The 11,732-nt window shown below is 47.8% G+C and overlaps 1 protein-coding gene across 1 annotated transcript in view; it reads right to left on the reverse strand.

Moving 5' to 3' along the window:
* The window catches only part of RNF150 (ring finger protein 150), a 263,115-nt gene extending 254,730 nt beyond the window's left edge, over nucleotides 1–8,385 (reverse strand). The window contains exon 1 of the mRNA XM_043902483.1: nucleotides 7,893–8,385. Within this exon, the coding sequence (XP_043758418.1) occupies nucleotides 7,893–8,379 (487 nt within the window). The 5' untranslated portion in view covers nucleotides 8,380–8,385. The remainder of the gene's footprint in view (nucleotides 1–7,892) is intronic.
* Between the last annotated feature and the right edge of the window lie 3,347 nt (nucleotides 8,386–11,732).

Below are 11,732 nucleotides of genomic sequence, written 5' to 3' on the forward strand. Positions count from 1 at the left end.
CCTCCTTTGAGTATATACAAAGTGAAGTATCTCTCCTGAGGATAAACTGAAGACTTTCAGGGGCTATCAAAATATTAAGTTCTTTATACACTTAAGTTCTTTATACACATGAAATAAGTTTCATGTCCAAAAATCCAACAATTATGGTCAAGGGCTTCTTTTTCAAAAGCTGAGACTGGTTTCTAAACAAATTTGCATTGCATCAGAAGCATAATCATTCCTTTCTAAAAAGCTAGAAGAATGAGTTATAAAGTGCTAGGCTCTTTATGAACCTTTCCAGATTTCACAGTCATAAAATTCCTTCCGTTTTGAGAAGCCAGGGGATTTTTAAGAATAGAGGCATCAGGAGAGATGAGGACAGGATTCTTACTAAAGATTAAAAGGTAAAGGCAGGATTTCTTCCAAACCCCCATATACAGATTTCTATGATCTGAAGTGAGTAAACAAACCATACAGTTTCTTGAAATGCCCAGACCATATTAAGTTACATTGCCAATAATGTTATTTAACACTGACACTAAACTATGGCTTTTAATAACAGAGTCTGGAATTTCTGGCTATTGGATATCCACCTGCCAGCAGAGAGACAGGTGAAGAAGTACAGTTGAGCACCAAATAAAAACACAAATACTAAGTAGGACGGGTGAGATTGTTTTGGCCTGGGAGATTAAGACCAGGGATAAATGGTAACTTTTCCATATGTAGCTTAAGAGGGAAATGAAATGGAAACTGAGGCTGTTAAGAAGTTTAAATATAGAAATGATAGGGCATCAGGGGCTCTCAGGCTTGGGAAAACCCTTCGGTCATCCTCCATCGGAACTCTAGGCATAAATCCTGTGTTCAGTTCCCACCTGAAGGCAAGAGAAGGTTCCACCTCCCAAGAAAACCTCTGCCATCTCTCAACAGTTCTAACTTTCTAAACTGCTTTTTCTCCTTTGCTTAACCAAGTATGCGTTCTATAACTTCACCTCACTAATCCGAGTCTATCTCCATAAAGCTGAGGCTCCAAGTACATAAGCCTCAGGGCTGAGGCATGGGGCACACAGGAGCAGGGCAGGCCCAGAGCCAGGACATCCACAGTGATGGGGCCTTGGACCAGATAACGGGCATACTGTTCATCCAAACGGCCAGTCACTTCGCTGCCCAGACACGGTGCCCCGTCATCAGATTTCATGAGAAGTCAGAAATGTGATTTTTAGTAAAAGCATCCTGGTTTTTTTTAATGTATAAGGAATAAATTGTGGTGTTCAAATAGCTCTTGACACTCAACTAATCCAAACTTCTCTATTTATAAGTGAGAAATCTGAGGCCCTGGATTGAAAGTGATGGATCAAAGCCAAATGGTTAATCAGAGGTTGCCCTGGAGGAGGGCAGCCCCAACACAAAATCCCATCTCTCCCGTCACAAAAATGCAGTCTGCAAGGCCATGTGTATTGGGTTGATAGATGTGCTGAAGTATTCAGAAATGAGAATCAGCGCTAGGTCACTTCCTGTCTCCACTATGAAGTTACCACTGTCCACAGCTAGTTTGTAGGGTTTGAGCAGCAGCTACAAGCACCGCCTCAGGAGACAGACTGCTCAGGTTTGTAAAAGCCTGGCTCCATCACTTACTACCTGCATGACCAAGTCACTTCCTCTGTCTAAACCTCAGTTTCCTGATCGGTGGAAGACAGCTAAGAACAGTACCTATAGCTCAGCGTGATTGTGAGAATTAAATGACCTGATACACAAGTGCTTACAATATGCCTGACCCAGAGTAAGCAGCACACAGGCAGTATTATTACTACCCAGAGAGAGGGCTACCATATGCTGAAGAGGGGTAAACGTCTTACTTAAAGGAAAATGCAAAACAAAACGACACAAGGATATCCTAAAAAATAAAGAGTTCTGCAATAAATTCAAGCAGCTAATTACTTTACAGAGGCTGAGAAGGAAGGCTTCCACACTTACAGTAAATGTAGCATGGACCCACACATTAAAATCTTAGCACCCACCTACACAGGAAAGAGCCTCAATAAATCTCCTACATTTTTTCCTCCAACCTTGGAGAAGGCCCTAGAATACATGAGATACACCCCACTCTGGGCTCCTCCTTGCCAACGGCTGAGCTTGTTTTTTGGATGGTTACTGCAACCATCTCCTCCCTCCCTCCATCTCTAGGTTATTACTAAGGACCCAGTCTCTCAACAGTTCTTCCTAGATGACTGGACGCTTAGTTTTCTCCTTTCCCTTTAACTGTGTACCAGCAAAAGACAAAAACATAGCAAACACACTCTTTCAAAAAAGTTAAAAAGAAAATGCACGACTTCTCCAACATTGTAACTCAGACACTCACCGCCTCCACACACTTACAGATATACCAATGTTCACCATATAAATATATACAAACCATACATAGATACATCTCGTATTTCTCTGATGAGGCTTCAGTTTAAGTCACGAGAAAGCACAATTACAGGAGGAAAATTCTCAAATGTTTACCCACCATCAACGGGAGCTGGGGCACCGGTCTCAAGCCATAGAAACCACAAAGAGAAACTGGCATGAAGCTCTGACATCTAAAGCAGAAGAGGGTGAATAAAGAGCTCTTTACTAAGGCTGCCAGGGCCACTGTGAGCCCCTGGGGGCCTGGGAACCCACGTAGTGGTTCCTGTCACTGTTCACAACGCCTATGAGGGTGCAGGTATTGACAGCTCCGTGCCAGCTACACGCATAAGCACTGTACACCTAGGCATTCATTTAATTTCCATAAGAACCACCTGAGGCTCCCCCACTTCACAAATGAGGAAACTGAGCTCTTGAGAGGTTAATTTGCTCAAAGATCGACAGTGAGAAAATAGCAGAGCCAGGAGACAAACTCAAGGTGCTGGTGAGATGCTGCATTCCTAACTTACCACTTCCCGAAAGAGTCTCTGGGCGTCCCTGCTAGCTCAGATGGTAAAGAATCTGCCTACAGTGTAGGAGACCTGGGTTTGAACTCCGGGTTGGGAAGATCCCCTGGAGAAGGAAATGGCAAACTACTCCAGGATTCTTGCCTGGAGAATCCCATGGACGGAGGTGCCTGGTGGGCTAACAGTTCATGGGGTCACAAAGAGTCGGACACGACTGAGTGACTCTCACTCAACACAGCCTCTCGAAATTGCTGATACCACTTCCCTCAGAGTATACTTCAAGTTTCACAGGCATCTGAGCAGCTCCGAGGACATCATTTGGGCCTGGCTGCCTTTTCCTGTATCTGGCAGTGTAGTTCGGGAGCTCTCTGATGGAGCCTGCATTCCTACACAGCTTTTCACTCAGGCCCTCCTATTGCTCTCTCACAAAGGAAACCTGGGGAGGAGCTCTAAAGCACTACAGACGCGGTTCCTCATATTCTTTGAGAGGGGGCATAAACAGTCTCTCTGGTCCATGGGCTTTTTTTCCCTTCCCAACTGAAAGAGGTAGATGTCTTTTTATCTACTAACGTCCTTTCTTCTTTAAGACAAAACATGGTTGAGCTGAAGAAAACAAATAAGGGTGAGCAAGAGGGAAGGGAGCAAAATGAAAAATAGAGAAAAAATTGCTTAGTTTCTAAGTCGTGTCTGACTCTTTGCAACCCCATGGACTGTTGCCAGGCTCTCCTCTGTCCATGAGATTTTCCAGACAAGAGTACTGGAGTGGGTTGCCATTTCCTCCTCCAGGAGATCTTTCCAACCCAGGGATCAAACTCACACCTCCTGCTACAATATCGTAGGCAGATTCTTTACCGCTGAGCCACCAGAGAGAATTAAGATGATGTTAAAAAGTAACTTCAGGGCTTCCCAGGTGGTTCCGCGGTAAAGAATCCACCTGCCAATGCAGGAACTGCAGGAGCCGGAGGTTCAAACTTTGGTCAGGAAGAGCCTCTGGAGGAGGAAATGGCAACCCACTCCAGTATGCTTGCCTGGAAAATCTCACGGACGGAGGAGCCTGGTGGGCTACAGTCCATGGGGTCACAAAGAGTCAGACATGACTGAGTAACTGAACACACATACAAAAAAGTAACTGCTAGTCATCAGGGACGTGCAAAGGAAAATGGCAATGAAGACAGTCCTTCACAGCCACCAGGATGGCCAAAATCAGAGAAGGACAAGCGCTGCTGAGGATGGACAGCAACTGGACCACTCCTACACTGCGGGGGGAAACATGAGACGGTGTTTCTTTGGAAAAGAGCCTTACAGCTCCTCCAAAGCTTAAACCATACAGTTGCCATATGACCCAGAGGCTTCACTCCTGGATATGCACCCGAAAGAAACGTCCACACACCAATGTCTACATGAATGTTCACAGCAGCATTATGCACAATAACCAAAAAGTAGAAAGAAGCTAAGCGTCCATTACTTAATGACTTTTTAAAATGCGGTACATACATACAAAGAAATGTTATTTGGCAACAAAAACCAGTGTAGTACTAACACACACCACAGCACTGAGAGATTTTGAAAACATCAAGCTAAGCGAGACGTCAGTTATAGGAAAATCATGTTACTTGATTCCATTCATATCAAATGTCCAGAACAGGCACATGGAGACAGAAAGGAAATTAGTAGTTAAGTAGGACTGGGGGACTAGAAAGTAATGAAAAGTAAAAGCCAATGGACGTGGGGTTTCCTTTTGGAATCAGCTGTGAGGGTTCTCAGAGAAGGCAATGGCAACCCGCTCCGGTGCTCTTGCCTGGAGGATCCCAGGGACGGCGGAGCCTGGTGGGCTGCCGTCTATGGGGTCGCACAGAGCTGGACACGACTGAAGTGACTTAGCAGCAGCAGCAGCAGTGAATGTTCTACAACTCTGTCCATAGAGTAAAAGCCATTAAGTGGGCCACAGGGGTGAGGAGGAAGAATGAATTGGGAGAGCGGGATTGACACATGTACTCTACCCTGTGTGAAATAAATAGCTAGTAAGAGCCTGCGGTGCAGCACAGGGAGCTCGGCTCAGTGCTCTGTGATGACCTAGAAGGGTGGGACATGAGGGTAGGGGGAGGCTCAAGAGGGAGTGGAGATATGTACTCTTGTGGCTGATTCACTTTGTTGTACAGCAGAAACAAATACAACATTGTAAAGCAACTATACCCCAATTTTTAATATATATATAGAGTGAACTCTGGGATACATAAACGCTCTCTCAAGGAAGCAGTAATATTTTAAAGAGATTTTTAAAAAACTGATTACAAACTAAAGCTGCTAATCTATCTCAGGAGAATTTGAGTCTTTGTGAATGAGAAAACCATAACTGTAGAAGTGTCAGAAACCCAAAATCCTAAGCCAGTAAAGAAAAATCAGAAAGAAAGCTCTATGGAAAGGGGAAGGGGAAATTATTTCCATTTAACTGAATTTCAAGACAGTGGGTGTGTTGGTGTCACATCACGCCAAACTCATAGATATTACATGATGGGTTGCAGAACAGTAAATTCAGACTTTCACCTGAAAGCGATCACTGCCGAAAATAAAGGATCTGGAGGAGAGGTGAGAATTTTTTTTAAATGTAAAGGCTGATGTTCAGTTTTTGGAGACGGAAGCAAAAAGTTCATGAATGTAAGGAACGTCTGGTATATTGCATCCCATGTTCACAAAATAAGAATATTTGATCTAAAATATACACCTAAGATACGTCTCCTAAGATACAACTGAGTCAGAATTCTGAATTCAACTAGAAAAAGTAAAGCCTTCAGGTCCTCAAGCTAAGTGTAACACACTGACAGCCAGAGCAGTGCTGGCACCGGTTCAGATTCAGGCAGAAGAAGTTAGAAGTGAAAGGTTCGCCAAGATACCAGGTCATAGATCTCCTTATAATGAGACTTTAGCAGCCATCAATGCAATTGCTGACTAAAGTGAATCCAGTCTCCTAATGTGGCAATACATCAAATGATAATATGGAATCCTCATGGCTATTAGCAGTGATAATGTTAATGCATTTTTGGAAACAGAACAGTTAATAGAGAATTTCCTTGACATTTTTTCGTGTAAATTTCAAACTATTACCAAGACCCTTATTTATTCCCACTACATCTTAGTCAAGCATCATTTGTGTGGAAAATCCACTTACTGCTTCCTATAAAAACAGATGAGCCATTAATTGATCCAGTGTGTTGGCAGTTCTTTTTAGACAGAAACAAATGATGCCTCAACTTTGCGTTTGAAGCTGAATAATCTGATTTCATGCACATGCAAAAAAAGAGACATATTTAAAGAATCCTGCAAAGTGGACTAACAATCTTCTTGGAGTAAAGAACAAAAACAAAAACCCCTCCATCATGCTCTCCCCATTGAAGTTTAGATATTAAATATGTTTCTAAAAATCTTTACATGATTTAAAATGCTCTTCCACAGTCCTCCAAATCCTCAACTATCACAGAGTTTACACAGGGCTCCTATGATTCAAGGTCAGAGTACAATCTTTTTCACCTACAATACTGTTGAGCTCAAGAAAGTATACTAAATGGTCCTCAATGCTCTATATTAACTTTTTAAAGAAGTTAACTGCCCCTTCCTCCCCTTCATTCATTCATGCGTTGCATTATTTTTGACCCTGAGTTAGAAGTACTGAACCTTCCCCACCCCACCTGTTTGCAGCAGGGTTGACAAGTTCCTTGTCTGTAACAGCTGATGGTGACCACCAGGGGCAAATACACTGTATATTTTCCTAATAGGTGACAGGAGCTCTGGGAATGAAAACTTGCCACCAAAGAATGCACCCCTTCCCCAATGTGGCCAAAGCCTGCTACTCCATTTCAGATGCATAACTGTTTAATTTCTTTAAAAGCCAGGTTTTAATAATGTCTTTGATCCGGTGACTCCAGTAAGAAAATGCAGACGCAGTGGCATCTCCACTTCCACTCCCTCCTACTCCCTCCCCGACGCCACGGCCTCAAACTCAGCTTCTGGCAAAGGGGGGTCAAGGTTCTAGGGACGCACAGAAACTCCTGAACTCAAGGAGGCGAAGCTGCTAAAATGAGCTGCTTTTGCTCACAAACCTGGAGAGGACTTGGCTGTTCCTACCAAGGAAGCACTGTTATGTCAGGCACACGGAGAAACAGTGAGTTTTAGGGCAGTCATGGATTTCTAGTCTGGGCACCCTGCGATCTTTACGAAAACCGTTATTATTTCTACCCTGAAATCTCCTTTTCACCCTAAAGGAAACCTTCAGCACACTTAACCTTCCCGGCGGGGGGGCACGGATAATGCAATCCTGGAAAAGCAGGCATAACTTTATGGCCACTATGCTCTTGTTGGCTTGTGAAGGATTGTTGATCATTTACCACCGTGCCCGCCTGTCAGCCTGTCCGGATGACAGCTTGGCAGAGCACAGGATTTTCAGCATTATTTATGACGTGCGTCAACCCAGCGGGTGGCGGGGGGTGGAGGGTGGACTCTTAATCTCCCACGAAAAGCTGAAACCCTGAAACCCGACTTGAGCAAGTTGGCGGTGGCGAGCGCCAGCATCAGTAACCCTACCTCCCTCCTGATACCGAAACGCCGGCATCAGGAGCATACCTGATGCACACATACAAGATCAGATCTCCGGGTCCCAAACAGATGCGAGGCCAGTCACCAGCCCAGAGCAACATCCGAGTCCTGCCCGCCCCCTCCTCCCCCCTTAACCCCCACCTTCCAGATCCTCCTCGGAAAAGTTAGGCCCCCTCGGCCGACCCCTGTCCCAGTGGCCCTGTGTTAAGTGGAACACACTCCCTGGTCCCCCCGAGGCAGTGAGTCCTCTCTTCTTTGCAAATCCCACGAAGTGACGCAGAGCGAAACTTAGTAGGTCCAGGCAACAGAGACGCGTCTTTAGCAAAGCACAGACTTCCCAGAAAGGAGCGAGGAGGCAGGCGCTGGATCCTTCTCGGCGCCTCCAGCCTCCCGGGGCTCCCCGCGCCCGCTTACCTGCGTGGGGCATGGTGATGGTCTCGTTGGTGTTGGAGCCCACGTTGAAGATGACCACGGCGGAGGCGTTCTGCAGGAACGCGTTCCGGATCTTATCCCTGTAGGTGCAGTTGCCCTTGGGGATGAGGGCTATCCAGTTCTTGCCGTGGGCCGGGGCGGCGAACTTGGTGTTGGGGTCGCAGGCCAAACGGTCGTGGGCCGAGCTGGCCATGACCACCTCCCCGCGGGCGTCCTGCTTGGGCGAGTGCTCCCCGTAGCGCCCGCACTCGGTCTTCTCCGAGTGCAGCTCGGCGGGGGCGCCGCCGCCCGCCGCCCCGGCCCCGGAATCCGGCGCGGGCTCTGCGTAGGTGATGTTCACGAAGGCGGTGTACCATTCCTCTTTCTCGGCCACGGTGAAGTCCAGGCAGACCAGATGCACGAAACAAAAGGAAAGCAGCCATGTTGAGAGCGCCAGGCTGCGGCACGCTTGGATGAGAGACATTGCCATCTTTATCCGCCGGGGCCCCCTCCCCGCCCCCCGCGCGCTCCCCCCCGCGCCGTCCCTCCTCCCCAGCCCCGGCCAACCCCGGGCCGGCCGCTCGTCGCTGTCCTCCTCCTCCGGCTCCTGCTCCTGCTCACTCCCGGGCCCGGGGGGCCGCGGCCGGGACGCGCAGCCGCCGCGGAGACAGGATTCGGAGCGAGCGGATGGCGCCGGCCCCTTCCCCTTTCAGCCGGAGCGTGGCGGTTGCATCTCGCTTCGCAGGCGCAGGAGGGGCGCGGGCGGAGGGGGCGCTCGGGGTTTGCGGCGGAGTCCGGCTGCCGAGCGTCCTGCTCCTTCGCCCGGCTTCTCCTTCTGGCATAGGGGTGGCAGGGGGCCCGGGAGCGTGCGGGGTGGCGGCCCGGCGCCCTGCAGCACGGGCGGGGACGGGCGCGGCTGCTCGGAGCCCGGGGTGCCGGCGAGGTGTCCGGGTCGCCGTCGCCGAGCGCTGGGCTGAGCGGGTCCGGCTGCGGGCGCGGCGGCCGCCAGCGCTGCGCGCCGGCTCCCTCGGGCTGCGGGCACTCGGCTCCTCGCTGGCGGCGCCCGACACACACTTGCCGCGGGAGGGGCCGGCTCGGGGGTACCGGGAGCAGCCGGCAGAGAGACTACGCGGTCAGTGTGTGTGTGCGTGTGTCTGTATATGTTTGTGTGTGTGTCTAATGTGTGCGTGCAAGGAGGAGCTTAGTGTGATGTCAAAGATTCTAGGCTTCTCTTGCCACGCTTCCCCGGTTCTCTCTTTATGGGCAGCAGCGACCCCTGCTGGGTCTCAAATTCCACCTAGTCTGCGACTTGGTCCAGTTGGAGGCGAAAGGAGGAAGCGACCCCTAGATCTAGGAGGACAGGAACAACTTCCTGCATCTTAAATGTAGAGAAGTGTGTGTGTGTTTGTGTGTGTGTGTGCGTGAGAGAGAGAGAGATAAACTTTTCTATTTGCAGAAGGAACTGCAGCGAACTTCCTAATTACCCATCCTAGAGCCAACGGGTAACTTTAGTGGGTAGCCAGGTCCTTCCAACACCATGCGTAGGTGCTAGGGCGGCGATGATCAAATTTGAACGTACAGCCGTGTCACTCGGGGGCGGGGGCGGAGTGTGGGGTATTTAAAACTCAGACTGATGGGCCCTGCTGCAGAGTTTTGGTACATCTGGGATGAGTTCCATATTATGCTTTTCTAACAAGTTACCAAGTCATGTTGATGCTGCTGGTCCAGGGACCACCCCATCAGCATGCGTATAAATGTCGGCTTCTTTTTTACTGTCTGGCAGTAAACGTGTTATGTGTTTTCCTATAGAATGAGTGTTTTCTAACTCCGTAAGAAAATAAATTGGGTGAGCTATTTCTTCATTGTTTTTATTCTGGTTGTCATGACAGGTAACAATACTTACAGCATCAGTAGGCAAAGTAGGTTGGTTTGGGGAGTTGTTTCTAGAGTATTGCCCAGCTGTGCACAGAGATCACAACTAATTAGCAGAGAGTAAGCCACTCTAGAATTGTGTTCTTAAAACTTCGATACAGCACAATTCCTTACCAAGTAAATGTTTGAGTGGTTAACTTTTCACACCCACAGTTTCCTTGGCTTGAGATACCTGTCAAATCTCAAAAATAATTTGTGTGATGGTTCTTAATCACCTACATTGAACTTCCCATCTGGCACTCTTTCCGAAAACTCAGGATCCAATTCATGATGAAAACAAAAGTCTACCTTTTCCCCCCTCCCCTCTAGACCTTAGCATGTTTGCAGAGATCTGTTAATGGCTACCCATGAGCACACTGTTCTTTTTCTAGCAGCGTAGGAACAGCTGGTGGCTGTTAGGGGAGAGCAAAGAATCCCAGCTATACCCAAATTAGAAGCAGGCCCAAGAAGAACTACTTAGAAGAATGTGTCTCTGTGGTATTGGATGTGCTGGGTTTGTGTCTTTCCCTAACTTATTCATCTCAGAAAATAGGCTTCTAGGCAATCGGGACAGTGTTTTTTATAGCATCTAATGCCAAAATGGCAAAAGTGAAGCAGCTGGTTCCTGAACCACCAGAGATCTGAGTCCATTGCCTAAAAATCCCAGCGAGGTTTTTGTATAGAGGCCTCACAAACCAGAGTGGTTCCCCATATTTCTCTGACTCTTAGCAATTTTTCTCCAATCACAAAACTTGGTGAATCTGTATCATTAAGAGTGTGTGACTGCCCCATTCTTCTCCGTGAGAGGATAAGTCAGAGGCTGAGGAGACGGCAGGATGAAGGAGGTAGCTTCCTGGCTGGGAGACTGATTAATTATAGGGCTATTGGGCAAATATGTAAAATATTAAATATAATGGGAGCCAGGTTTCTTAGTACTGGAGAAAGAATTTATGAATATGGAATGAAAGAAAGCTATAAATGTTACCCAGGTTGGGTTTGACTGCTTACCCCTAGAAAGCCAATAGCTGAGAGACAAGTTGGTTGAGAAGGAAAGGTTTGTTTATTCAAGAGGCCAGCAACCTGGGGAGAAGGTGGCTGCTGCTGCTGCTAAGTCACTTCAGTCGTGTCCGACTCTGTGCGACCCCATAGACGGCAGCTCACCAGGCTCCCCCATACCTGGGATTCTCCAGGCAATAACACTGGAGTGGGCTGCCATTTCCTTTTCCAATGCAGGAAAGTGAAAAGTGAAAGTGAAGTCGCACAGTAGTGTCTGACTCTTAGCGACCCCATGGACTGCAGCCTACCAGGCTCCTCTGTCCATGGGATTTTCCAGGCAAGAGTACTGGAGTGGGGTGCCATTGCCTTCTCCGGAGAAGAAGGTGGACTGTGTCCAAATGCCAACTTCAGAGATTCTTCTGGACCGTGAATGGTTTTAAAGGGATAATCACTGGGGGAAGGGGTCAGAATCTTCATTTATCTTTCCCTGTGTGCAATCTTCCTTCTGATTGGTTGGTGGTGAAGTAACAGAGTGGAGCGCCAGGAGTATTGTGCTCAGCCTGAAGTTGCCGTCATCCCCCTGGGTAGGGGCCTTAGTTCCTACAGAAGAACTCAAAGATATTGTTATATATATTCCTTGAAGAAGGAGCCAGGACCCTGCCCCATTGCTCCACTATTGTTTCTTGACTGCTACTTCTTTGTTTCTGCATTTCCTCCCTTCCCTGATAAGCAACTGTTTGAATCTGCCGTTTGAGACTCAGGGAAGATCGTGGAGGCTGAATGAAACCAACTAAATAAGAAATGGGGTCACAGAAAGGGTTTGTACCCAGGTGGGCCTCACAGGATCCTGCTCAGCTTCATAAAGAACCCTAAGGTGTTGGATTGAATTCAAAATGAGTGGGAAATCATCACACACACACATAGGCACCATAGCTA

Source organism: Cervus elaphus, chromosome 5, assembly GCF_910594005.1.
Source record: "Cervus elaphus chromosome 5, mCerEla1.1, whole genome shotgun sequence".
Taxonomy (NCBI): Eukaryota; Metazoa; Chordata; class Mammalia; order Artiodactyla; family Cervidae; genus Cervus; species Cervus elaphus.